General features: G+C 41.9%; 3 protein-coding genes across 5 annotated transcripts; 1 reads left to right on the top strand and 2 right to left on the bottom strand.

Moving 5' to 3' along the window:
- Window positions 1-54: 54 nt before the first annotated feature.
- LOC133412809 (uncharacterized) lies at window positions 55-1,650 on the bottom strand. Its single transcript, XM_061696468.1, has one exon. The coding sequence runs from the start codon at window positions 1,639-1,641 to the stop codon at window positions 760-762; it is 882 nt and encodes a 293-aa protein (XP_061552452.1). The 5' UTR covers window positions 1,642-1,650; the 3' UTR covers window positions 55-759.
- A 1,002-nt stretch (window positions 1,651-2,652) lies between these two features.
- Window positions 2,653-7,456, top strand: iah1 (isoamyl acetate hydrolyzing esterase 1 (putative)). The gene is made up of 6 exons (XM_061695819.1): window positions 2,653-2,768; window positions 2,871-2,923; window positions 3,034-3,179; window positions 5,115-5,276; window positions 5,339-5,460; window positions 6,533-7,456. Exons 1-6 carry the CDS (start codon window positions 2,706-2,708, stop codon window positions 6,707-6,709), a joined length of 723 nt encoding a protein of 240 aa, XP_061551803.1. The 5' UTR covers window positions 2,653-2,705; the 3' UTR covers window positions 6,710-7,456.
- On the bottom strand, window positions 6,714-24,719 carry adam17a (ADAM metallopeptidase domain 17a). Of its 3 annotated transcripts, XM_061695816.1 has the most exons (20): window positions 24,470-24,719; window positions 24,052-24,184; window positions 23,505-23,638; window positions 23,190-23,278; window positions 20,866-21,049; window positions 19,192-19,322; window positions 19,015-19,101; window positions 17,954-18,079; window positions 17,730-17,874; window positions 17,456-17,547; window positions 16,757-16,909; window positions 15,198-15,397; window positions 14,947-15,050; window positions 13,622-13,756; window positions 13,372-13,502; window positions 13,219-13,297; window positions 13,052-13,140; window positions 12,911-12,970; window positions 11,296-11,332; window positions 6,715-8,609 (listed from the first exon to the last, which is right to left on the bottom strand). In XM_061695816.1, exons 1-20 carry the CDS (start codon window positions 24,573-24,575, stop codon window positions 8,224-8,226), a joined length of 2,601 nt encoding a protein of 866 aa, XP_061551800.1. In that variant the 5' UTR covers window positions 24,576-24,719; the 3' UTR covers window positions 6,715-8,223. The 3 variants fall into 3 exon arrangements, with proteins under 3 accessions (XP_061551802.1, XP_061551800.1, XP_061551801.1); XM_061695818.1 differs by lacking the exons at window positions 24,052-24,184; window positions 24,470-24,719 and adding an exon at window positions 23,975-24,050 and having other exon boundaries at window positions 6,714-8,609; XM_061695817.1 differs by lacking the exon at window positions 11,296-11,332 and having other exon boundaries at window positions 6,716-8,609; window positions 24,470-24,718.
- Window positions 24,720-26,632: the final 1,913 nt, after the last annotated feature.

Here is a 26,632-nt window from a genome sequence, read left to right as displayed (position 1 = left end):
TCATTTAGAATAGCACAATGAACAAAAAAAAACTCAAAATACATTTCACAGTGCTTTTCCAGGCACAACTCTTTTATTACTTCAATATCGGGACAATAAAGCCTCACCCAATTTAAGGCACATTTGTCCAGAACTTTGCACTTGTCACCAAAACTGATCACCACAGTATTTATAAATAGTAAGTTTAAATAAATATGAGTGTGATATGACTTATTATAAGTCAAATGAGCTTAATTGTGGTACAGTGAGGTTCTTTCTACTGAAGCAGATAAGTGAACAGTGACACAGGCATCAGCCATTCTTCTAATTTAGGTTGATAAAAAAACAAAAAGACCTCCACCAAGGCATAAACACATCCGTTTTTTTTTTATTCATTCAAATTTGGTAAACTTGTTAACATTACTCTTCTCTGAGGTGTGTTGAATTTACCTGCCATTTTTTTGGGGCCTGGTTAGTGCCACTTTAAACTCTGTTTAATGCTATGCAGCTTCTGAAACTACACAGCATTTGTTTTAAAAAATGTATTTACATTTTGCCCTAAAATAAAATTTCCCCCAATTCTGATCATTTCATTTTGATTATTTTTAATGTAGGAACATCTGTGAACGAATACTCATTTAAAACCCCAAAACAAAAGCTGGATTTGTCAGTGACTACACACGCAACATTACCTTGGTGGCAGTAATGAGGCAAAGATTTTAAGAACTGCACTTGATCAAAAATCCTGGAGTAGCCGTGAAAATGTGCACTTTTCCCGCATTAGCTGGATGCTCCTCTCAAGGTGGCCACCAGGGCAACGGCGGCGACGAGCATCATGAGGACGCCCACCTCCATGGCCCTCTCCTTGTTCCTCTCGCCCAGCGACTCCTTGCGTTTCCTCAGCATCTCCTCCTTCCGTTGCCGAATGTCTCTGTCCCTCTGGAGTTGCTCGCCGTAGTGCGAGCGAAGGAACTTGTCGAAGTCGAACATGGTCCCTCGGCGGTCCACCGCCGCCGCCGTCGACGAGCTCCCTCCGGCGGACTTGGAAGCGGTGGGTTCGGCGCGGGCCTTGGTGGTCAGGTCGAGCTGGCTCAAGAGGCCGCGGTCGTACTTCTTCCGCAAGCCCTTGTGGCCCAACACCGAGTAGGCCTCGCTGATATCCGAGAAGCGAACGGTGGCCTCGTCGTTGCCGGCGTTTCTGTCCGGGTGGTAGAGGAAGCACTGCTTGTAGTAGGCGGTTTTGATCTGAGCATGGGTGGCCGTGGGAGACACGCCGAGGATGTCATAGTAGCCCGTTTTGCTTCTGTGAAGAGGCTCCTCTCGGGCGTCATTTCCGTAAGTCCTGGTGAATGTTAAATGGCCCCACCAGGAGTCCGGACGAGCACTGCTTTGGGGGGCGAAAATCGCCAAAGAGTCGCCGTGACCGCGCCGTCCACAACCGGGTCCGTGACTTCCACTTTTATCATCGTGTGAAAGCTCAACTGATACGTCTCCATACACTCGGTCAAAGTTCAAATCAACGAATAAAACTCCGTTGGATAACGTCGATGAATGCAGTGTGCTTCTTCTGTGCTTCCCTGGAGCTTTGAGTGAGGAATTAGCGCAAATTTTCGGCGAAACGTTGAAAGTGCTTCTGCCCAAACGGAGTACGACCTCCGCCATGTTTGCGGAGTCGAAACACGGAAGTAGATGTCTTTTTTTTCTTTTCTTTTTTTTTAGCAGCGCCCCCTGTTGCCGCGGATGGCAAAGTGAAGATAAAAAAGGCACAATTCTGAACATTTCCCCCCCGTCTTTAATAGTAGACGGTGTCCATCAAGTCTCTTTACAATTTAATAAATGTGTTACAAAAGCTAATGAATAGAATGAAGCACGAAAGAATACATTTTATTTGTGAAAAGTGGTTTTATGGACACAGCTATGTCTCTTCAACTTTTTACACCAAGTAGCACCTTCAAAAATACTTAGCTCTAACGTTAACAATAACGAGCATAGTAGGCCTAAGTCTTCATCACAAGCGAGGCAGTTTTTACTCCTAAAAAGTGGATATAATATTATTATTAGCAACTGTGTCAATATGCACCGTTTAAACATTGACACTGATCTTAGATGAGCTCATTTAAAAAAAAATGACTTCATGTATTGCACGTAAAAGTTAAATAAAATACCGAAATAAAGGTTTAAAAACAACTGTTTTAAACGATTGAATGCAACTGCATTGAACTTAAAAGTTAAATACAACTGAACTGTACTTGACAAATTTACTGTATTGGATTTAAAAAAATGTTTGCGGCATATTAGTCACAATTTGAACATTTAATCAAAGGAATTCTTTCATGTACCATCAGAGGGCGCCCGCGTACCACCAGCGGTACGAGTATGAACTTTCAGTTTTGGCCATGCACACAACTTTGTGTAACGATATCGATTTTAAAGAAACTTCGGATGAAAAGTGACTTTTTTATCTACACAAAACAGAAGAAAATAATTGTATATTTAATTCAATGATTTAATTTCACCCGCGGGATGTATATAACTCCCGACCCTATTTTACATTTATTGAGCATTGTTTGTAGATTGTGTTGTACATTGTGCGAAATTGTAGCCATGCACTGCACCAAAATTCATTTTCATTGTTTGGCCCAATCGCGAGGAAGAGGAAAATGGAGATTTGCGCATGCGCTGTCCTGGCACTCACTTGCGCATGAATGGCATGACAACAAGCAGCCATGTCCAAATGTCGAACTTTAATCTGGCCGAAAGTGATTCTATTCGGGGATTCCATCACTCAGGTTGGCTGCTACGTCACAGTTGACTCTGCGAATTTAACTTGTGTTCTTTTCGTTTGTTCGCGGCTACGCTCCGTTGCCAGCTGACTTTGTGGTTTGTTTCAGTCGTCCTTTCAAAACAACGGATGGGGTTCAGTCATCGCCGATAAATTAGCAAGGTCAGTGTCGCCCTCGCCGTTTCGGTATTATTGTATTCGATGTCCACTTAGGAGACTAATCGCAGTGAATGTTTTTTCAATTATTTATTTTTTTATATAATATATATCAGGAAGTGTGACGTGGTCAACAGAGGCTTGTCGGGCTACAACTCCAGATGGGGGAAGATTGTTCTTCCAAGGATAGTGAATAATGACGACTCGGCAAACATTGCAGCAGTTACTGTCTTCTTTGGAGCCAACGACTGCGCTCTGCGAGGTATCCAATATCATCAGCGGGGTCCTCGCTTTACGACTCGGAGGCGCTCTCAGTTACGCCCGTACATATTGTTTGAATTGGATTGTTTTGGGCCTTGAAGTGTTTTTCATACAAACTACATTAATAGTCATGAATAATTACTCAATCTTTACCTCTGCATAGATTAGTGATAGAATGTGGGACGCCAGGAAAAATATGGCCCGTGGGCTACGCGTGGCCCGGTCCGTTCTTTCATCCGGCCCACCGAACGTGTACATTAAAGAGTCCCGTTACATCTGTTGCATTCATTTAGTCATTTTCCCTTAAACTAAAAATATGTTGTTGATATAATTTAAGGAATGTGATAAAATATTGCCCTGCGATTGGCTGGCAACCAGTTCAGGGTGTACCCTGCCTCCTGCCCTAATGATAGCTAGGATAGGCTCCAGACCCTAGTGAGGAGAAGCGGCTCAGAAAATGGATGGATGATAAAATATTTTACACATGCATTTAACATTTGTATTTTATTAATTGGTCAATACATTCAAATTATGAATATCAAAATTAGCATTAATTATAATTAAAAAAAAGAAATTACATGAATTCAGCCAATTTTCCCTAAAATTGGTTAAATATATATACACATTAATTTATCTAACTGTGTTCATTGATTTATTGTAAATTAAGGAATACTTTAGAATATTTGTAAAACAATTTTACATATGTCAATAATATGATTCAAATAAGAATATATAATTTTATTATTAGAATAAATGTTTCATTTATTCAGCCATTTTTCCATCCATCCATCCATTTTCTGTACCGCTTTATCCTCACAAGGGTTGCGGGCGTGCTGGAGCCTATCCCAGCTATCTTCAGGCGAGAGGCGGGGTACACCCTGAACTGGTCGCCACCCCATCGCAGGGCACATATAAACAAACAACCATTCGCGCACACATTCACACCTAAGGGCAATTTAGAGTCTTCAATCAACCTGCCTTGCATGTTTTTGGGATGTGGGAGGAAACCGGAGTGCCCGGAGAAAACCCACGCAGGCACGGGGAGAACATGCAAACTCCACACAGGCGGGGCTGGGATTTGAACCCTAGTCCTCAGAACTGTGAGGCAGATGTGCTAACCAGTCACCTACTGTTCCACCGCTATTTTTCAATTCCATTTCGCCACTGTTGGGCAGAATCCTCATCTCCAAAATCGCTTCTTTTCAGGAAATTAAAACAAACACCATCTTGCTTGAGTTACCAATCATCACCACATCAGACAAGTATGTATTATACTTTATAATGCCATCATATGCTGTTGCACACCAACACCCCTAAATCATGTTCAATCACTAATTTGATTCACAAAAAATTAATTAGACTGTCATTGATTAGAATGGTAGAACACGCCACCAGCCATGTACATCAGACCAACCCCCTCCAACCAAACAAAAAGCCTTTAATACTTTTCAAAAGCAAGCAAATGTGGCTACACCATCTTCCCAAACTCGTTTTAAAAGGTTTTAGAGTCACAAGTGACGTAATAAATAAGATGACGAGGTGACAAAGCAATGGAACAGACAAAAAGTCAATCTGTATGCAACTTACATTTGTAGCTGGTGCTTTCTTCTGTACGGAAGCTTTACAGCGGTCCATTTCTAACAAAACAAGCTCACTTCAACGTATCGAACCTCACTATTTTCACTCATAAATGTCTTTATAAAAAAAAAAAAAAAAAAAAAAATCAAGACTTTCAATCTTGAGTCTATACAATGCCGCACGGCTCCCGCAGAGTGATTGAAGAGGCGGAGTTGTACAACACTTCTCAGACAGTTGAGTATTCAAGAGATTAATAGATTTATTCTCAAGCTACTTTCAACACTTTAAAATTGGACCTTCTGTACTGGATGTTGCATTGTGGGACTCGCACATTGAAATGTTTCCTATCTCCATGCAGATAAGAACCCTCAGCAGCACGTTCCTCTGCACGAGTATTCCGAGAACCTGAAGGCGATGAGCAGCTACCTGACCACGGCGGGGGTCCCGGCGGGCAAGGTCATCTTCATCACTCCTCCCCCTGTCCATGAGGCAGCCTGGGAGAAAGAGTGCACCCTGAAAGGTAACTTCACATCCACATTTGTGTGTCCAGCGAAGCTCACAAGAGTGTCTTTTGCGTCCCAGGTTGTCCTCTCAATCGTCTCAACTCCGTGGCGGGCCAGTACGCTCAGGCGTGCGTCCAGGCGGCTGCTCAGTGTGACGCTGACGTTTTGGACTTGTGGACACTTATGCAGAAAGACGGACAGGTTTCGTTCTTTCGTATTATTTGTGTATTTCATGGAAATAATAACTCTAAAACCAGAAATACATGGTTGTAGACAGCCACAATGTATTCTGCCGGGCACCCTCCAGTTGTTCATGATACTGTATATCACAAAACTTATTTAATTTAACAATTTAACAAATATACGAGGCTAAAAATGTCTTAAATTCATTCAAATTAAAAGTGATGACATTTTGGCCCAACTACTACTTTTGAACATGATCCTTATAAATAAATATATATATATATAAAATAATTCAGTCAGTGTGTACATAGCTGTCGAAGAAATAGCATGTGCAGCATCTTCAAATAATTTTAAAAATACTTTTTAAAGTTGAAAACGCAGGCAAAAACGTTTTTGTATTTTGTATTTTAAAAAAACATTTGGAGATACTTGGTTTTCAGCACCTGCAGAACTGTATTCTTTGCAGTGCAAAGGTGGCACAGCATTTTATATGTCGACTTTGTACCTGAAACTTGGCATCTTTTAGCTTTAAGTGCATCAATATCAGGCACCAAATCCTGCGTTAATAGCCAATTTCAGATAATTGAAGTAGTCATTTGAGTGGTTGTCAGCACACCCTCTAGCGTAAAAACTTAACACCACCAATTAATTTTATTGAAATATTGCAGTTAATGTGTTGTATCCCCGCGAGACACATGCCATATGTTTGACACGCCTGATTAAGGGCAGAATCTCAGTGAATCACTGAATTAAATGTTTAAACTGTGCCTCATGTTACATTGGCTATAGATTTTTAATTAATCTAGTGCAAGTGGTTGCATTTAATGCTATTTTTGTTTGCAGACATTTAAGGTAGTTTTTATTTCACTTATGTGCAATATATTTTACTTATGATTTTAGTATTTTTTTTATTTTACTCAATTTAAGGGTTTATGTTTAAACTGCATTATATTGCTGTGGCTTACAATAATATTAAATATATTTTTTAGGAAGAAAGCCTCTGCCTTGTTTTTCATTATCATACATTTTAAGCCAAAATGCGAATAAATGAATGCATCCAAATGACATATTTTGGTCCTCATCGCCACAGGACTTCACAGTCTACCTGTCGGACGGCCTCCACCTGTCTGAGAAAGGCAACCAGTTTGTGATGAGGCACCTTTGGGAGCTGCTGGAGAGCAGAGTGGCACGTCTGCCCTTCATCCTGCCCTACTGGGCGGACGTGGACGCCGGGATCCCAGAGAGCAGCCTGCTGTGCGACCAGTGAAGATCGACAGACATCATGAGGACTCTCATTAGGAAGACCGTGAACATCGTCATATTTTCTGGATGCTGTAGGCTGACAATATAACCATTTATTGGGATGCAAGTAATGCAAGCAGTGGACAAGAATAAAAGCATTTCACTGAGTAACAGTTTCACATCCATTCAGTTCATGTCAGCCATATTGCTCTTTTGGCCTAAACTTAAATACCAGGCAACACTGGCAGGACATCATGACTACAATTTGACACGAGCACACAAATATAACGGTAACACAACTTCAGCACCTCACAGATTCGCAACAGGACTTCAATTTTTCTGCCTCAACTCTGGATGAGGGGGAATAACAGTCCAGGAAAGGCACAACAGTGTTTTGCAGTTAGGGTGACAAGAGGCAGGCATATTCAAAAAGGAGCCAATCAGGACACAAATATACAGTAATCCCCTGCATATTCACCATTTACTATTCACAAACAGTTTTCCATTATTCTCTAAAAAAAAAAAAAAAAAAAAAAACCTCACCTACTTGACATTCTCTGAATATTTGTGCGTTTTTTCACTATTCGCAGCAGGCCTGTCCCTGTCCCCCACGAATAGCAGGGGATTACAGTAAGACGATCATCCAGTGGTTATGTACATGAATATGCAGCGGACATGGTTTCAAAGTGCAGCCTGGCGACTTTGGCTAGCAGATACTGTAAAATGTGTCTGAGGTACGATGAAAAGAGGAAATGACACTTCATTAGGCAGTGGTTCATCTTAAAAATAGTATGGAACGTCATTTGAACATTTATTTTAAATCCTTGATATCCAGTTTAAGGTCCATGTACTAGTACTCTTTGTCCTCATTTGTAAGACAATTCAGCGGAATAGTAGGAAAGAATATATACTCAAGCGGCTGTGCGGAATTACAAAGGAAAACTAGTGCATTGCAAAATAAATGCTCGTAGGGCTTTATGGCAAGCTGTTTGTGCATTTATTAAATATCCAGCTTTAGGTCCATGTACTAATACTTTGTCCTGACTAGTAAGACAACTTCGATATACAGACAAAATTCTTCACTCGTTGACAACTGCATGCTGCTAGTGACAAAATTCTACTCGTTAACGTCCATCGCTTCACTAGTAATACAGTGATCCCCCTCGTATTTCTGGTTTAGCATTCACTTATATGTTGGGCGGTCTCCTCTGTTATTTGCTGAAAAATTCACCTATTCACTGTTTTTTGTGCTTAATCACCATCTGGTGGGATCATGGTGCCAAGGAAACAATTAGTCATAGCTTTTCGCTGTTCATAGGAGGGCTCGGTCCTTATGCCTTCTGACTAGCAGGGGTTCACTTTACTAGTGCAGTTTTGCCCACGAGTAACATGTAGCTGTCCTACTAGTTAGGACAAAGAGCGCACTAGTACATGGACCTTAAGCTTGATAGCAACTAAATGCTCAAATGGTTCTCCAGAGAAGAAGCGTCCTCATGAATGTTAGATAATGTCTGGACTCAGCACTCTGTCTCTTTGGTGTCAAAGCACTTCTGCCTCTTGAGACGCCGCCTCTCCCGGGCCGACGGGCTCTGATCGCTCAGATCCTCGTAGGAGGATCTCGTAGCCGACGAGCAGACTCCTGCGGTTGGGAAGTCGTCGCCCCGGCCCGCCTCCTCTACCGGGTGAGAGTCGCCGCTGTTGTCCTCCTGGATGGTGGCCATCCGCAGCCCCCCGCCGCTGCCGACGCTGTCCGGCGTGGCCACATAGCTCGGCCCGGGGGTCGGCTTTGAGACGGCGCTGACTGCCGCCGACGCCTGGCGGGGCTGCGATAAGAGCACGGTCGGGCCGGCGAAGGAGGAAGAGGGAGGCTGAGGAGGCTTGACGATGTGCACGGACGCTGACTCCAGACTGCTCAGGATTTCTTGCTGGAGAGAGACGAACATGCGTGAGACGCGTGCGCATGTCGACTGTGTGGGACTGGGGCGGGATCCATTCCGTTTTTACTCAAATTAGTGTGATGTTTTAGCTCTATTTCCACCAAGCACCACAGTTTGCCTCAGATCAGGATACTATTTTCTTGGCTGGGATATACTGATGGAAAACATAAAACCATAAGATTGATTTCTGCATATTGTTATGTAACCAAGTCTCATAATAATAATAAGGGTGTAGTATTTTGCCAAACCAACTTTTTCTAGTATTTGGGATGTAATATTGCCTCTATGGTGCCTCAGTAAACATGTGAAAAAGGAATTAAAATCGTCCACGCATTCCTGAGTTCCAGACGTTTTTTCTGCAGAGACGGCTGAAACCAGGTCATTTGAATTTCTCTGGTTTAGCAAAGATCTCCGCCTTCCCTTTCCGCTCCCAACACGTGTGCTCTCACAAGTGGGTCTTCTACATGGAGGCAACCAATCAGAGGAAAGGGGGCGGTCTTAGTCAAATATGGACAAAGTGGATACAAAACTAGGTCAAACAGAAGTAACTATCAGAGGGGCCAATGACAAAACCAAGGTATTTTTTTTTCAATGAAATGTAAACTTTTATACTAAGTCAGACCTCGGGGACGACCCAGGACACGCTGGAGAGACTACGTCTTTCGGCTGGCCTGGGAACGCCTCGTGATCCCCCCGGAAGAGCTGGACGAAGTGGCTGGGGAGAGGGAAATCTGGGCGTCCCTGCTAAAGTTACTGCCCCCACAACCCGACCTCGGATAAGTGGTAGAAAATCGATGGATGGATGGATACTAAGTTAATGTTAGAGAGTCACTCTATGGAGATCTAAATAGCCAAAATACATTAACACTGACTAATGATTGATTAAAGCAGTAATTCCCAACCTTAATGTGCCACAAGAAATCATCTGGCGTGCCACAGGATATTATTCATGCTCACATAATTGGTCCGAAAATTATGTATCAACATAAATATATATTTTTTCTTTGTGCTGTGGTATCTTATGAGTACCGGTATCAAGGCACTTTATGTAGGTACAGTGTGGAAGTCAGAATGTTCGTATCGTGACAACACTATGCAGGTCTCCTAGATTTTATTTAAGTAGTAAAACTAACACAAAAAAGGTGGCGCTAGATGACAGGCCAAAAGCAAGTTGCGCTAAAGTATGGGAACTGTGTGACAGTTGTACCGTAGAGAAATTTCACCATAAGTGTGGGTATTGAAACACCCACACACCTGTCCCTGGGCAAGAAAGACTGGTTGACAGAAAATTCAAAATACTACATTTGAAATTCAACTGCATTTTCTGTTTTTTTAAAACATAGATGGGGTTCTCGGTTTACGAGGAAGTTCCATTTCGACGGGGGCGCCATAACCTGAATTTGTACCCAAGTTGCATTCCAACGTAGTGGATCACTAACTGACATTAATGCAGATGTAATGTCACCTGTGTGTGTTAGGGTATTCCACAATGCTAGGAAATGGGTGTGACGTTTAACACATAACACTCACTTCTACTGGCCTGTTGTGTTGAACGCAATTGTTGCAGACAGCTATTATATATATCACACCATGCCATCAACTAATTACTTCACTGCAAAATGTATTGTCACTGTGTAGAAGCACATGTGGTTGTACTCCACTTTCCTGGGTTCTGTGTAAAAGGCCACATATAAATCCTTAGCACATCTGCCTCACAGTCAGAAGATTTGTGATCTCCCTGTACTTGTGTAGATTTTCTCAGGGTACTCCGCCTTCCTCCCACACTCCAAAAACATACATGGTAGACTCATTGAAAACTAAATTTGTCTATGGTGTGGTGTGAATGATTGTTTAGCTATATGTGCCATGCAAATGGATGGTGACTAGTTTATGGTGTAACTCTCCTGTAAGTCAGCTCACAGTCCACGATCCAACCACATTTGAATTCATTCATCCATCCATTTTCTGAGCCGCTTCTCCTCACTAGGGTCACGGGCGTGCTGGAGTCTATCCCAGCTATCATCGGGCAGGAGGCGGGGTACACCCTGAACTGGTTGACAGCCAGTCGCACTCACATTCACACCTACGGGCAATTTAGACTTGTCAATTAACCTACCATGCATGTTTTTGAATATTTTTTTTTCAACCCAGAGGGCATCCTGTGTTCAAAAGACAAAGGCAGATAAACATCCACTGTTACGGCTGTGATGCAGAAATTTTGCTGTCTAAAAGAGGCAAAAGTGTGCTGTGAGGAAGGTCTATGGAGGAATGCTCCCATGTTTTTCACCCAAACAACAATAGTGAACACTGTGCAAATAGCAACTAAAAAAAGGGGGGAAAGACAGGAAGTGAATTAAAAAATAAAATCACCCTGCTCTGCAAACAGCAGATGGAAACTGAAAATGTGGACACACACTGCATCTTATTTTACAGATGACGACAAGTTTCTCTTTGAGTACTCCCAAGATGCAATCTTGCGTTCTTGAGGTAATTTCTGATCGAATGGCGTGTGGGACGTCCTTGCAGCTACGCTTAACAGCGACTTTGTGGACGATCAGCGATTACATCAAGGAGTAAAGGAGTGCGGGAGTATCCCAAACTAGTCCCATGGACCATGCATCATCATCATGGACTTGATGGCAATGCAACACCAAGCCATGGCACACGCACTCACCTCCGGCTGGAGCTCTATTACAAACCTCCAGCGTCTGCTGCAGTTCCAGTAAGAAAAGGCCAAGAGTGATAGAAAGGTCATTGACAGCCTACAGGGACCGAGAGCCCCACTGTTAAGCTTCAACTCTGAACATTAAGTCTAAATGTGCCCCGGACTCAGGACAAACGGCAAAGTAAAAGCCCTTCCCGTTATCCTCAACGTTACTTCATCATACCAGAAAGTGTTTAAGGAACATCTGTAAAATCCAATACAAGAGCTGTATCAAAAGACATTAGACCATGTTTGTTCCACAGTCTTCTTCTGTGTTTGGGATTGATTGACAACAATTGTCAGAATTTAGAGCATTTCACTTTGTGAAGTTTATGAGCTATTATTACAAAAAAAATAATACTGTAATTCAAAAATACAATAACGAGCCAGTGTGTGATTTAGTGGTTAGCCCACATGCCTCATAGTTCTGAGGTTTGAGTTTGAATCACAGCTGTGGCATTCCTATGTGAAGTTTGCATGTTATCCCTGTGCTTGTGTGGGTTTTATCCAGGACCTCCAGCCTCTCCCCACATTCCAAAAACATGCCATTTGGTTAATTGAAGACTTTAAATTGTCCACAGCTGTGAGCATGAATGGTTGTTTATCTATACATGTGCCCTGTGATTGGCTGGCGACCAGTCGAGGGGAACCTTGCCTCTCGCCCAAAGTCAGCTGTGATAGACTCCAGATCACACGCAAACCCAATGACGACAAATGCTATAGAAAACCGATGGAAGAAATACATAAACAAGCATACAAATTCTATCTAATTAAGTACATTTATGTAGTATTGAATTATGTAGAAAATGTAACTGATTACTAATGCCTTAGGATGTGTGTATAATTTGTGTGTATTGATAACACTGAAAAATGTTGAGCTTCCAATTTTATAATTTTTTTGTGCTGGGATTGAGTCAGGGGCAGAGCAAAATAAGAATTTGTGTTTCATCTGCAGCATGTTCCTTTTGTTGTACCAAGGGACACTTCCTCTTTGTTTATTATTTATTTATTTGTTTGTTTATTTATTCATTTTTAAATGTTTTCTAAATTTTGCACCAACAAAATCTGCTGAAAAACTGGAGGGGGTGAGAGCGCTTGACTGACTTTAGAGGTTACTTATTTTTTTTACATATATACACACTATTGCATCTTCCCGAATATGTTAAACAGTTTTTGGTCAAAAGTCCTTTGTGCTGATGTGGAGACCACAATCTTTACACCTTGACGGAGGCTCTACCAAGTGCCTTTCTAGTTATCATTATATGTGTAATACCTTCTGATACAATTACAGTAATTCAGAATCCATATATGGATAATGATATCATCATGTCATACTGTATCACTTACCATTCTTACATACCAGAAACAATCAATATATTTTCAGCATCTATCGGGGCAGTTGCTATTTTTGTTACATTTCCTTGTTTACCGTTAGACAAATATTGATACAGCTCTTGTTGAAAATGACTGGAACTGAAGGAAAAATGTCTCAGTTGAACTAAAATGCTTCATTTCACACCACATTATTCTTTAAAAGTGACTTTCAAAATGCATATAGGAAGCGTGTAAGCAATGCTACACTTACATTCAGAGGGCGGTACAGCGACATTGTGTTCTCCTCATACTGCTGGTCGAGTCTCTTGTCCTGTAGAACAGCAACATGAAAGCAAGGTCAAATATTTCTAAGAGTTTAACTCCTGTGGTAGAACAAAAGTAAGGTTCTTACCACGCAGTGAACCAGAATACTAAGAGGGATCCAGAAGATGAGTGAGAACACCACAACAGAACCCACAATGTTATCTGCCAGGAATTTTCCTAATGGGGAGACATTAACACTAAATATGATTAAGAGGATTTATACTTTCATCTGGCTGTGTGATGTGAAGCACTTACCAAACGTGTTTATGTCCAGTTTGTCAATGAAGTCCCAGAGACGTTCAATTACATCCTGCACCTGCTTCATGCACTTCCCCTGCGGAAACACCACCACAACCATAAAATCAAGTGGAAAGGTGTCTCATCTAGAGTGCATGTTTCCACACTCACGTTCTCATCGCAGAAGCCCACAGTGCAAGGTTTCCCTTTACGTAGGAAAAGGAAGATGCCACTGTTCAGGACGAAGGGCGAACAGGTGCCATCTTGCCTCCGGCAGCACACTTTGCAGGAATCCTCAGTTGCTGCATTGAGAATAGTGGAAACTGGAATAACTCGGCATTTCTTTCAATTGTAGCACGCAACCTCAAACTGGGTAAGAAAAGAAACAGAACAGGTTTGTTGCTTATGCTGCATTTTATACCAGTGCAGGCACAGGACTGAAGGTTCTGCAAGGCCTCACAGAACGGGTTGCACTCTCCATTGCGGCACCGTCCGTTGTCCACGCAAACTGTGTCGTCGATGGCGTTTTCAGGGGGAGGACAACGACTGCTGTTGCCTAAAGTAAAACACAGCTGTATGACAACTCTGAAATGTTTTTCTACCTTTAACGTCAAACGCCTTAAGGCTTGGAACATCTGGAGTGCGACCACAATTCTCAAGAAAATACTCAAAGTCGTACATACTGTGTTTTGGACATAACACTGTTATGTAATGCTATTCCAGTAGTGACCGTGATTTAAAGCAGAAAAAACTTCCGGTGTGTCCAAGAACTTTTGTCAAGTTTCAGTGAGTGTTTCAGTGTCATAATAGTTGGAGATGACAGCCAGTTGCTTTGTGGGTGACTGAGAAGAAGTGTTGTTCTGTTAAGCCATGTTTGGTACTTGTTTTATTTTGGTGCAGTCAAGAGCTTGTTTTAAGGATGTTTTATTCATTAATTAATTAATTTTCCATATTGTTTATCCTTGCGAGGGTCGCGGGCGTGCTGGAGCCTATCCCAGCTATCTTCGGCCGAGAGGCGGGGTACACCCTAAACTGTTCGCCAGCCAATTGCAGGGCACATATAAACAAACCACTCGCACTCACATTCACACCTATGGGCAATTTAGAGTCTTCAATTAACCTGCCATGCATGTTTTTGGGATGTGGGAGGAAGCCGGAATACCAAGAGAAAACCCACGCAGGCACGGAAAGAACATGCAAACTCCACACAGGCAAGGCCGGATTTGAACCGGGGTCCACTGAACTTTATAATCCTTCAAGGTAAAATTCAACTCACTCTGCTATATATTTTCACACACATGGACAGATGTCAGTAAAAGGGGCAAACTCAAGGGTTCCTCGACAGTAGACACAAAGCAGATTAGCCTCCCTCCAATATCTAGCTGCCAATTGCCTGCAGCGGGACTTGAACCGTGACCTTCCGGTTCCAGAGGCCAAGTCCTTACAAATGATCGAATGGTGTCTCTTAACTACTTATTATATTAGTTAACTTCTGCTTGTAGTTGAATGATCATTTATAACATCGAAATATTTCTTTAGACGTGATTGCATTATTCGGCTTGGGCAGTGAAACTAATAATTCCTAATTTAACTTATCTCAACGGGTAAATTTTGTTACAAAAGTGAATTACATTGCGAGTCTGGTCAACCTTAGAGGTACCATTGAACATCCATTCTAATGAATTATGGATTCATGTCAAATTCAGATGTTTGTGTATGTGTGGCCAGCAGGTGGCGCATACTAACCTGTGCAGGAGGCTATGCCCTTACAGGTCGCACTGATGGGCTCTTGGCATCTTGTGCCTGCCAGCTTAAATCTGCAGTTTGTGCAGCACGGGCTGTTACGGTCACTGCGAAAGAAAAGTAAGAGTGTGTGTTGGAGCAGTGAAAAACAAGTACATAAATTCACTGCAAAATATCAGGAGTTTGGGTGTGATGAGCAGGTTAAAAAGGCATAAACTGCATTATTGTTTGGAATTTTATGTCAGATTTCATACCTGCACTGGGAACCAAATTTGAACTTGCAGCTCGACAAGCAACAAGGGTCGTCATAGAGGTGGAGCAAGCCAGGGTCACACTCCTCCCCTTCTTCCACTCGGGAGTTCCCACAAACTTTGCTGTTCCTCTCCTTAAAGCAGACAGGAGCCTTGTAACGCAGCGTCTTTCCTATGGAGATCTTGCTGCAGTTGGAGAAACGCTGGAAGAGGAGAAGCTGGAGGGGTTACTGCATTGGGGCAGCCCGAGCAGTCCGATTACAATAAATCAGATTAATAGACTTTTTAAATTATAAAGGACAAACGTGTTCTTTGTTTTTATATGTACTGTTTTGGTGCATTCTGAATTCACAAAAACAATACAAAAAAATATTGAAAATAATTGCTGTTAAAGTCAAAGTGGAGGCCACTTTGTTGTTATTACACATGACTGAAAGGGGCTCTTTTGAAACTGGCTTTCACGCTTTGTATCACACATTGCCTCATCGATTCAACACCTTCAGTGGCATCGAAAGCTGGACTCAATTCTAATTCCTCAAGTTTTGCCAGTCTGGTCGGGCGTCATCCAAGCTTTAACGACTTCAGTTTATGCAAATCGTATGAGCCTTCTGGCAAACTGATAAATCGCCTACATCAGCAATCTGTGCCGACGGTTACAACAAAGAAGGATGCACAAAGATGTAAGAACAACCTAATTACATGACATACAACAGAATGTTTTTGGATTTACATTTGATTTAACAAGCCTGTGAACTACAGCATTCTATGAAAGACTCCAAAAGATCTGTACAAGAAGTTGCAAGACTTCCATCCATCCATTTTCTGAGCCGCTTCTCCTCACTAGGGTCGCAGGCGTGCTGGAGCCTATCCCAGCTGTCATCGGGCAGGAGGCGGGGTACACCCTGAACTGGTTGCCAGCCAATCGCAGGGCACATACAAACAAACAACCAACCATTCGCACTCACATTCACACCTACGGGCAATTTGTTGCAAGACTTGTTTCTTTTAATGTGACAGAAATGTTGGGCACTGGTACCATATATTGAAGTGGTTGTACAATTAAAATATTAGTTCACTGATTGACAAAAAAACCTGCATTGTTCAGTCAGTTTATCCAGTAAATGTTTGTTTTTAAAAAATGTGAACGCTGGTATTTTTTTAATAGCCCAATATTTCTCCCACAACCCCACTTTCTTTAAAGTAAAACACAGTATTGTATATTTATTTTCTTTCATATATAATTTACGGATTTTGAGCTTTCCTGACACCGACCGATATTATTCTGAACACAACCATATCACCTTTTCACCTAACATTTTTATGGTAAAATTATGACAGAAAAATACTTTTTTTTTTTTTTGGTACATTTGGAAAACGACCGTTTCTATAGGTTCTCTGTTACCCTATTACGGCTGTAGAGTGCATTTTCCACTACGGTCTAATGACATTTGAGGCTGAAGAATCACAGCAGTAAAAACATCTTACACTGGCTTAACCATACTAGTCACACAGTTTGTTGTAGCAACACATTAAGAAAAGAAGCAGCAGCCTGAGGTGCGTACCTTGTTGTTGACATGATCTCCGCTCACAGCAATTGGATACATGACAAACTTTCCCCCGTGGTCGTCACTAGGAGCACAGTATGGAATGTTGTCCGGATCGTGCTCGGCTCCAAAGTTATGGCCCAGCTCATGAGTGGTCACCAAATCTGCCTCCTGATAAGACAACAAGCATAACCTTGAGTTTATGGAAAATGAATAAGATAATGTAAGTGTAAGATAAAGCTCAAGACTATCAAAGTAGCAATACATACAGTAACATGAATATTATATACTCGTGTCCTCATAATGAATCTCTATGCAAACACTGACATATTCACCAAGTTAAGGCATATTGTTACTGCCTTGTTTCAATTCAATACAGGAATTATGTGTGGCAGTCAAAATTTCTGACTTCCAGTGGTAAACTAGAGTTCCTACTTCCTATTGAAAAAGTTAGGGAAATCAACACACAAAAGCTTTACAGAGAGGCAGTAATCTCACATCTTAATAATGCTATATCAACTATATGGACATTTTATGGAAATACAAGGTCCTCTCTGAGTTATTTGCTAAATGCATGAAAGAGGGGTTGTAATTGTGCACAAACAAAACCATGTTTTTTACGTTTTGCGCAACATGGTCCAAGCTCTAGATTTCTGACATCTAACCCATCTTGACATATTGTATTCATACGTATATTTTATTATAGGTCAACTTGACCTTTGTCAGGATTGTTTTTCCGTAATTCTTGGTGCTGGTCAAGCCGGTGTTGAGGTAACTGGGCTTCTTGGCAGACAAAGATGGATAATATGCTGTAAAAGCAAACAATAGTTCAGTGTTTGTCCTCCTTACACATAGCATCTATACACCCTTCATCTTAAATACCAACACAAGCCACAGGCAAGACCAGAAGAATGAGACAAGGAAAAAAAACTGTAAAATGAAACAAACTATATTTATGTTAGGCTTCTCAAAACAAGGCCAGTGTCCTTACGTTTGGGGCAGAGGCCACCCAGGGCCTGAGGTTTGGAGGGGGCAACATAGGCGAGGCCCAGGGTGCCCTCGTCAAAATCCTGGTAGGTGAACAGGTGGGCCAGACATACAGTGGATGCGTTGTCAGCTATGTCTGAGCTGAATTGCTGGAGACAATTTAAGAGTTACGTTACCATTATTTTATGCACTCTTCTCATATTAGATGAGTGCTTTTACCCCACCTACCTCCAGAAGCTTCTTGACATCCCAAACCATTTTCCCTCGCACAGGACTGTTTTCCATGTTGTAGTGGACCCAGCCGGTGCCAGCACGACCAGGAGGAGGTTTAGTGGCCTCCTTGTGGATGATCATCTGAGAATCAGAATCATCTTTATTTGCCAAGTATTTCCAAAAACACACAAGGAATTTGTCTCTGGTAGTTGCAGCCGCTCTAGTACGACAACAGACAGTCAATTGACAGAGAACACTTTTTAGACATGAAGACATGGAGAAAAACAGTCACTGAGCAATAAAGGGTTGCTAGTTATCTGGTAATGCCGGTTCAATTTTTTTTGGACAATTGAACCAGTGATGATGGATATATAAAAAGACAAAATATTTTTGAAAAATACAGCAGCAGGACAGTTAAGTCCAGCCATCTATTTTCTATAGCGCTTGTCCTTAGGGTTGTGGGTGAGGTGGAGCCTATCCCAGGTGACTTTGGGCAAGAGGTGGGATAAACCCTGGACTGGTCACCAGCCAATCGCAGAGCACATGTAGACAAACAACGATTCACACCTATCGACTATATAGAGGCTTCCATTAACTTAACATGCATGTTTTTGGAATGTGGGAGGAAGCCGGATTATCTGGAGAAAAATCACACAAGCATGCAATCTCCTCACAGAAAGGTCGTAGCCCTGATTCAAACTGCAAACCTCAGAACTGTGAGGCAGACAAACTAACCTACAATAAAATCAATAAACAATAAATATATTGAATGTACTTTAAACCATAAAAATACCTTTGGCGGAAAGTAGGTCAAAAGTTCTTCATATTGAGGGTGAACAATAACACAGTGTGGCTGAATAATGAATGCATATCTTTTGAGTGAGAAAAGGCTAGTCACAGTGCAATAAACAGTGTGTTCATTCATTCACAATGCCAGTGGAACAAACTTAATGAGCCGTACACAAAAAGCTTTCGTAAACGCATGTTTCAACGAGGGGACCATTTTAAGTCCACTGTTAGTTGCTTCCTGGAGTGACAAAGCAAAAAGTGAAGATGCTTCGGTGCATGCCACAAACCTGATGTATTTGGACCCCGTAGCCTTTTAAGTCATCACCCCAGGTTGTATTTCGATAAATGTCATCGACTCGATCTATCAATTCAATCTGAAGCAAGAAAAAGATGCAGATATACGACAACACATACACAAAAAACATTTTCTTAACCAAACAGAGGTTTCAGGTGAGGCGGCTGACCAGGTAATTGAGTGTGACACTCTCTTGTCCGCGCCCCATGTGTTTAAAGAAGCGGTGGTCTGCAACTAGCAACAGTGGGCAGGTGTTCTTTTTGTGGTCGTGGGCTTGGCGCTTTTCTCTGTGATGAAAAGCTGCAAAGCAAAAGGAGCAGCATTAGTTGAACATAACCAGAAAAAGCAACAGATGTGTATTCAAACATCAGTAAGCGCTACACATTAATATTTTCTGTCAACAACCAATTTACTATAACCAAAGCATGAAAAAGATACGGTTATTCACATATACACTACATAGTGCACTCACTCCCTACTACGTACAGTCAAGTGTAGTTGCGTGCACCCCGTTTCATTACGGTCGACTAGGTTTCTCGTCCTCGCTGTGACTACCATGGCAAATGCTTTGACAATTTAAACATGGGCATCTGCGGCAATCACAGCCTGTAATTTTTAGCCATCCCCTCCCCTCCTCGCATTGTCTCTCGAGCCACGACTATCCCGTTTTGTCCACGATGGTATGAAATGGTACTACCGTGGACACCCAGAACATACTATAAACATAGCCTAAGCATCAAACTATACAGTTATCTCCTCAAAACATCATTTGATACTTTCAATGCGCATGTGCACCTGTGCACCACATACGTGCACTCAACTGTGTACCATAAACTGAAACTGGGTAAAATCCAGCTTTAGAATGACACAAATCTTGACTACTAATCATGTAAGGTCACGACACCACTGTTGACATGATGCAGTACCAACGGCACTTTCACAAAGCCTGTAAAAGGGGATTTTTCTGTATTTTTCCATGTTGCTGTTCTGCATAAACGGCAGTGAGATGGAATGGGGTGGGGGGGTACCAATTCAACCAGCCAATTTTTCACTAACGCAAGTAGAATGGGAGTCAAAAAAAAGGTGGGATGACCCCTGAATGTCAGTAAATTCTGCAACACGTGGATAGGTTTCTGTTGAAAGAAAGAAAAAAGTTCCAGAACAACATTTTATACGTTGTCACACATATGGTCATCTGATTGCGGGATACCATGTCGCTGTGCTGCAACTATGGCTTATGTGCGAAAGGCAAATAAATGCCGGATCTTGTGTTACGGCTCTGCTTCACCTATTTTGTGGGATCAGTGTGAAGATGAGCCTATGAATATGTGCCAGCATATTACCTATGACGGTATGCTGTGGACGCTCTAGAGATGTGGGTGTGCGGTCTGCAGGCTTGCACGATTAGCAATAAGCAAATAGGGACAACTCTCCTTGGCTCGCATAACCTCAATTTATTTGTAATACCTCCTCTAGGAGTACAGTACTGTACTTTCAACCAACCAGTGGGAGGTATTTTTTTCCTCAGGCATACAGCTAACCGTTATACTGTATATGCTTTATATTTTTGAAGAAGTACGGTTGTTTGACATAATCATTTCTAATCACAATTGTGTATGTGCATACAAAGGCGTTTTATTAAAGTGACAGCCCAAGAATCTCACACCCACACCTTTTTGTCTAACTGCCAGAGCCTCCTCCAGCTTGGACATTTGTGATCCTCCTATTCTTTTTTTTTTTTTGCCCTGCTTTTCCTAACCAATTTATAGCATCTCTGATCTCCAACCACTAAAACACTACAACTTTCGCTATACGTTTCAGGCTACAAATGGGAGAGACACACCATTTATCTTGTCCATCACTTCTGGCTCGTTCCAACCCGCCCTGGTGGACTCGGGCAGCAGGTCCTTGGAATGGACGTAACCACACACTTTTGGAGACACGAGGCGGCTAAGATTCCTGATGTCTTCTGAGCGATACACCAGCAACCTGCCATCGCCACCACTGTCTGTAAAACGCCATAAGGGCTGACAAAAATGGATTAAACAGTGGAGTTAAAGAATGGTGGGTATATTTAAGAGACATTAAAAATTGCACTAGGGTGAGTGTTGTATACTGTACAGATGCTCTAAATTTAAACTCAACTAGTGGCACAATTTCAAATTTGACCAAAATTTTCAGCAATAATACACCCCTTAAGTCACACAAATGCATGACATCATGAGAGATCTTAGCTCAGTGAGCAAATTAAAAATTACCTGTACCGTTAATAAAGGTTTTATAATTGCCACAGTTTGAACCTGTCATAGATTATTTCTATTCCCATCATTCCCTATGGCAGTATTTTCCAAATTTAGGGTCAAGACCCAAAATAGCTTTGTTGATTTAATGATCATCAATCGGACCCACCCCAATTTCTTTTGGCTTTTTGATTGAGGTTTGCTTTAGATCGAAGTCCTCTATATTCTTTGTCATTAGTTTGTAGACTTTAAACCGATCTGATCGGCTTTATCGGAATCTGCCTATAATTGCATTTTATGCTGATCAGCTTTAATGTCATAATTCACAGATCCGATCAATGACTCCGCAAAACACATTTACGCCGCGTCGTCATCGAGTACAGTATATTTGAATCCAAAAGCTAGTTTATTTTTAGCCTTGTCGCATGTCTTTTGATGTAGTACTGTAAATATCTGAAGTTATTTGTTAAAAAATCATGTTGGTGGTGTGGGACAGACAACACCTTGATGCCTGGATCAGACTACAAGATAAATTTGGCCTTTCACGATTGCACTATGTCAGACTACTGCAATAAAATCTTGTATTCCAATACCGCCCCATCCCGTCTTTTACGAACACTGGGCGTTATCTTGTAAACTCAAATGCGACCGGATACACAATGGATTGGACTGCATGTATTATAAGAACAAAATGGGGGAAACTGAATACTTTTGAAGATACTCAGTACAGGAAGTCCTCGATTTACAAACGAGCTGCGTTCCTACGCTGGCGACGTAACACAAATTTCTGCGTAAGTCGTAACATTTACATCAAAATACTTCCGTTACGGGTATTGTCCCACGTAATTGTGACAGCAAGCTCAGTGTGTGTGCGTCGATGTGTGAGGGTGACGGGACTGCGCAGGCATCGTCCGGCGGGACTGTGAAGGAGGAAGGAGTGTGCACAGGTGCGAGGTCGTCATGACGGCGACCGGGGAAGAGTAGCGATTAGCGGAGAACCCGTCGCCGTTGAATGTGCAGAGGTGCTAATAAAGCCATTAAAGCAGCAAATCGGTGCTTCGTGCCTTTATTGTTGCCGCCACCCAGCTCAGCTGTGCAACGAAAGAAGGGTGTTAACCCCGAGGAGGACAACCTTTGGCCCTGGAGAATGCGTCTCCCCTGCGTCTCCCAACCACGGTCAGGTGACCGTAGCAGGGAAAGTTAACACTTCGTATAAATAAACTAAAATAAATTAAAATATAAAATAAGATGCTGTACTTACCATGACTTCTGAGAGTGTGAAAAAAGGAGGGAGAAAATGCAAAGATACTCCAGGCGCACAAACACAGACAAGCACTATGCACTAGGTAAGCAGAAACACTATGGTGCTGGGGACAAAATGGCGGATGAGGCACGAGCGTCATAAAGTGGAAAGGTCGTAGGTCGAGTACGTCGTAACTCGAGGACTTCCTGTATACAGTACACTGCAATTGAACAAGTCATTTAAATAGACAAATTGCTCCATCTTGTGATTGGAGTGGTGATCGGTTATGGTTTTTTTTTTTAAACTCGCTGATCAGTGATCGGCCCCAAAAATCCTGATCGTGTAAAGCCTATTAGTTTCTGTGCCGTATATGAAGATTTTTGGCAATGCATGACGTATTTTAGTAAATGAGGCTCTTAGGCTGAAAAAAAATTGGGGAAACTCTGTCCAATGAGGAAAAAATATCCAAACAAACAAATGGGAGGTCGACAAACATCACAAACCAGATTTTGTTCAACCTTTGAGGTTTTATTGAAAATGTATCTGAAACTCACCCCTCTTTCTCCTCTCTTAGAAAATAAAACCAGTAGCATCCAACAACAGAGTCAAGTGAACTAATTTATTGACAATGCATAAATGCACAATTCATTTTGTATGGAAACAAAGACTGACTTGTCTCCTTACCTCGACATTGTACTCTGCTTCATCAGTTAAAATGTGAGCTGAAAACTCATCACCATCAATGTGTGCCTGCACACGAGAGTTCTCTTCACCTGAAAACAAAAGAAAAAAAGCATTAGATTTGGCACAAATGTCCCTGTTGAAATAGAAAAAGTCCTTCATGTCAAGATTGTAGATGTTTGTGAATATGTATGAATACAAACAACTCAAAGACACGACATAATAAAAGTGTTACTGGACTGGAAATGTGATACATGTTTTGACCATCCAAAGTGGTCAACAGTTACAGCTAAACATGTAGGTGATTTGTCAACTCACCGACTACATGCCCCGTGAAGTAGTTCTGAAGCTGAACGTCATAGTTCTCCTCCCTTCCGAGTTTATCGACAAACACAGCTTGGAAATTGTCAGTGAAAAGCTCTGTGTTGGTGGTCAAGTACAGCTTGAAATGTCTGGAATGGACACAAAACAACATTACGTAAAATACTAATCACTCACTTTTTTTCTAAATACTTTTACTTCCACTACTTAAGTACATTTAAATCTGAAAATGACTTTTCATACTTAAGTACAGTAAATGTCAGATAATTTAAGACAAGTATTATTCTACACAGTGACTTCAACTTCTACCAAAGTTATTCTCTGTTAATTGTTCTTTTACTCAAATATCACTTCAGGTATTTTATACAAGACTAGTTAGGTTTTACAGAAAAGGGGCTAAAAAGGTCTCATTGGAAAAAGATCACCCACACTGCTTTAACGGACAAAATGAAATCGAGCAAGCATACTTTAAGTTGATGACATGACATGATGAATCTTGAACGGAGAAAATGGTGGCGGTCGAGGTCAAAGGCTCTTTGTGCACCTGTGTAAAGCTCTGAAGCTGACCAGTCGCTCAAGGTGGGACGGGGTGTGCACGTCCCTCTTCCTCACAGAGTGCAACTGGAGGTCTGACACTGGCAGAAGCTCAAAATCAGCCAGAATGGAATTAAGTGCATCTGGAAGATAGGGCGAGACCAGTCGCGAATAACTAGACAATGTACAGCTTTTATTAATATCAGCAACATGGAATGGTGGCTGACACAAACAAGTACATGACAGCTGTCGCGCCAGACCCTCGTCTTGTTAACAACTAAGGCCTTTTAAGCAATATAGTGTAGAATAATAATTATGGAAGATATTTTTTTCAAAAGTAACATGAGGTCACTTTATTATCGAGCGGAGTTACTTTCATTAACGATGAAATGACTAGTTTAAAAAAAGAAGAAGCTAGCAATACTTACCAATTTCGGCGTTAGCATAACGGATTTTTCCCGCTGTAATTCTCGAATTAACAGCTCCGCTCAAGCAGAAGTGAGCCACAAACGCAAATACGCACACGCTCCACATGGTGAAACAACGCCGACAACAAATATCACAGCGTCGGCGACATTATCGCAAAGTTTGCCAGCTCGTCGGGGAAGCTAGCTGGAGCAAATCGGAAGTTGACATACCAGCAACTTCCGCTTGGGGCATCTTGCGTCATTAATTTTATGTGACGCCAACCATAGAGCGAGAGAGCGAGAGAGCGCGAGAGAGAGAGAGAGAGAGAGAGCGCGAGAGAGCGAGCGAGCGAGAGAGAGATCTCATATAATAATAATCGGAAGTTGACATACCAGGAACTTCCGCTTGGGGCATCTTGCGTCATTAATTTTATGTGACGCCAACCATAGAGCGAGCGAGCGAGAGAGAGAAAGAGAGAGAAAGAGAGAGAGAGAGAGAGAGAGAGAGAGAGGGAGACAGAGAGAGAGAGAGAATGAGAGAGAGAGAGAGAGAGCACCTGAAGCGATATTTGAGTAAATGAACAATTTACAAAGAAAAACTTTGGGAGAAGTTGAAGTCACCGTGTAGAATAATAATCATATAATAATAATATATATTACATTGTATTCCCCCCCCACCCCCCCCACCCCAATCAAGTGAGCAAATGTAGGGCAGAAAGGTGGGGACTGGTTTTCACATCTGTCTCACAGTTCTGAGGACCTGGGTTCAAATCCGGCCTCGCCTGTGTGGAGTTTGCATGTTCTCCCTGTACCTGCGTGGGTTTTCTCCGGGTACTCCAGTTTCCTCCCACATTCCAAAAACATGCATGGTAGGTTGACTGAAGACTGTAAATTGATGTGAATGGATGAGTGGTTGTTTGTTTATATGTAACCTGCAATTGGCTGGCGACCAGTTCAGGGTGTACCCCGCCTCTCACCCAGCGTCAACTGGGATAGGCTGGATGGATGAGCAAATTTGAGATTATGACAATTACATCATTGCAAACCAGTAGCACCTCAAGGGCATATTTGCATGTTCAATTTATAGTTTATGACAATATTGTCATGGTTCAGTTACTCCTCCATTGGGTTGGCTCTGGGTCTGAATCTCTACATGGTTGTGTAGTCTCTGGGGACTCGGGCTTCCATCCACGTCCCAAAACATGCATGTGGCAGGGTGTACCCCGCCTCTCCCCCAGCCACCTGTGATAGGCAGCAAATGACGTGTATTAACTCAAAACATGAGAATAATCTTGAAAAATAATGTAATAAAGGAATTTTCCAATTCTTAAATCAATTTCTAATTAGATTGATGCCTGCATTATCATATATATATATATATATATATATATATATATATATATATATATATATATAAAACAAATGTGTAGAAAATTTTCTCTCTATACAGTATATGTATGATATATACATCCATCCATCCATTTTCTTTACTGCTTATCCTCACTAGGGTCGCGGGCTGCTGGAGCGTATCCCAGCTATCTTCGGGTCGGAGGCGGGGTACACCCTGAACTGGTCGCCAGCCAATCGCAGGCCACATAGAAACAACCATTCACACTCACATTCACACCTACGGGCAATTTAGAGTCCTCAATCAACCAACCACGCATGTTTTTGGGATGTGGGAGGAAACCAGAGTGCCCGGAGAAAACCCACCCAGGCACGGGGAGAACATGCAAACTCCACACAGGCGGGTCCAGGATTTTAACCCCGGTCCCCAGAACTGTGAGGCAGATGTGCTAACTAGTCATTCACCGTGCCGGCTAGTTATAACTTAATTTAAATAATTAAAACAGGTTCTGCACCATGATTTCATGCTTTTTAATTCAATGGACATTGTGCACGCTTTGGTGTGTTATGTTTAAAAGCATTGATGCTCATCTTTTTTTCTCAGAATAGAAATATGTGAGAATATATGACAGTGAGTATTATTATATGCTGTCTGTATGTGTCATACACCGTATGCGTTTAAATATTTGTTGTTTAAAGGTTTACAACTAGCACGATTTCAATGCTTGCTCCGTTAGCCCAACTGAGGTGTTTCACATTGCACATTACCATTTAGCTAGCAGACGTCCACAAGAAAGTTATCTGGTTTTGGTTAACTACAAGAGTCTCTATTTTGTT

Source organism: Phycodurus eques, chromosome 14 (assembly GCF_024500275.1).
Source record: "Phycodurus eques isolate BA_2022a chromosome 14, UOR_Pequ_1.1, whole genome shotgun sequence".
NCBI classification, from domain to species: domain Eukaryota; kingdom Metazoa; phylum Chordata; class Actinopteri; order Syngnathiformes; family Syngnathidae; genus Phycodurus; species Phycodurus eques.
Note: the sequence above shows the minus strand (reverse complement) of the source record. Positions and strands in the feature narration are given on the sequence as shown.

Excerpts from the sequence above, each read along its gene's own strand:
- LOC133412809 (XM_061696468.1), bottom strand. The coding sequence starts at position 1,641 with ATGGCGGAGGTCGTACTCCGTTTGGGCAGAAGCACTTTCAACGTTTCG.
- iah1 (XM_061695819.1), top strand. The coding sequence starts at position 2,706 with ATGTCCAAATGTCGAACTTTAATCTGGCCGAAAGTGATTCTATTCGGG. Across the intron at positions 2,769-2,870 it reads TCGGGGATTCCATCACTCAG|TCGTCCTTTCAAAACAACGG; the intron begins GTTGGCTGCTAC and ends GGTTTGTTTCAG. Across the intron at positions 2,924-3,033 it reads ATCGCCGATAAATTAGCAAG|GAAGTGTGACGTGGTCAACA; the intron begins GTCAGTGTCGCC and ends AATATATATCAG.
- adam17a (XM_061695816.1), bottom strand. The coding sequence starts at position 24,575 with ATGTGGAGCGTGTGCGTATTTGCGTTTGTGGCTCACTTCTGCTTGAGC. Across the intron at positions 24,185-24,469 it reads TTATGCTAACGCCGAAATTG|ATGCACTTAATTCCATTCTG; the intron begins GTAAGTATTGCT and ends CCTATCTTCCAG. Across the intron at positions 13,141-13,218 it reads ACTGGACATAAACACGTTTG|GAAAATTCCTGGCAGATAAC; the intron begins GTAAGTGCTTCA and ends TCTCCCCATTAG.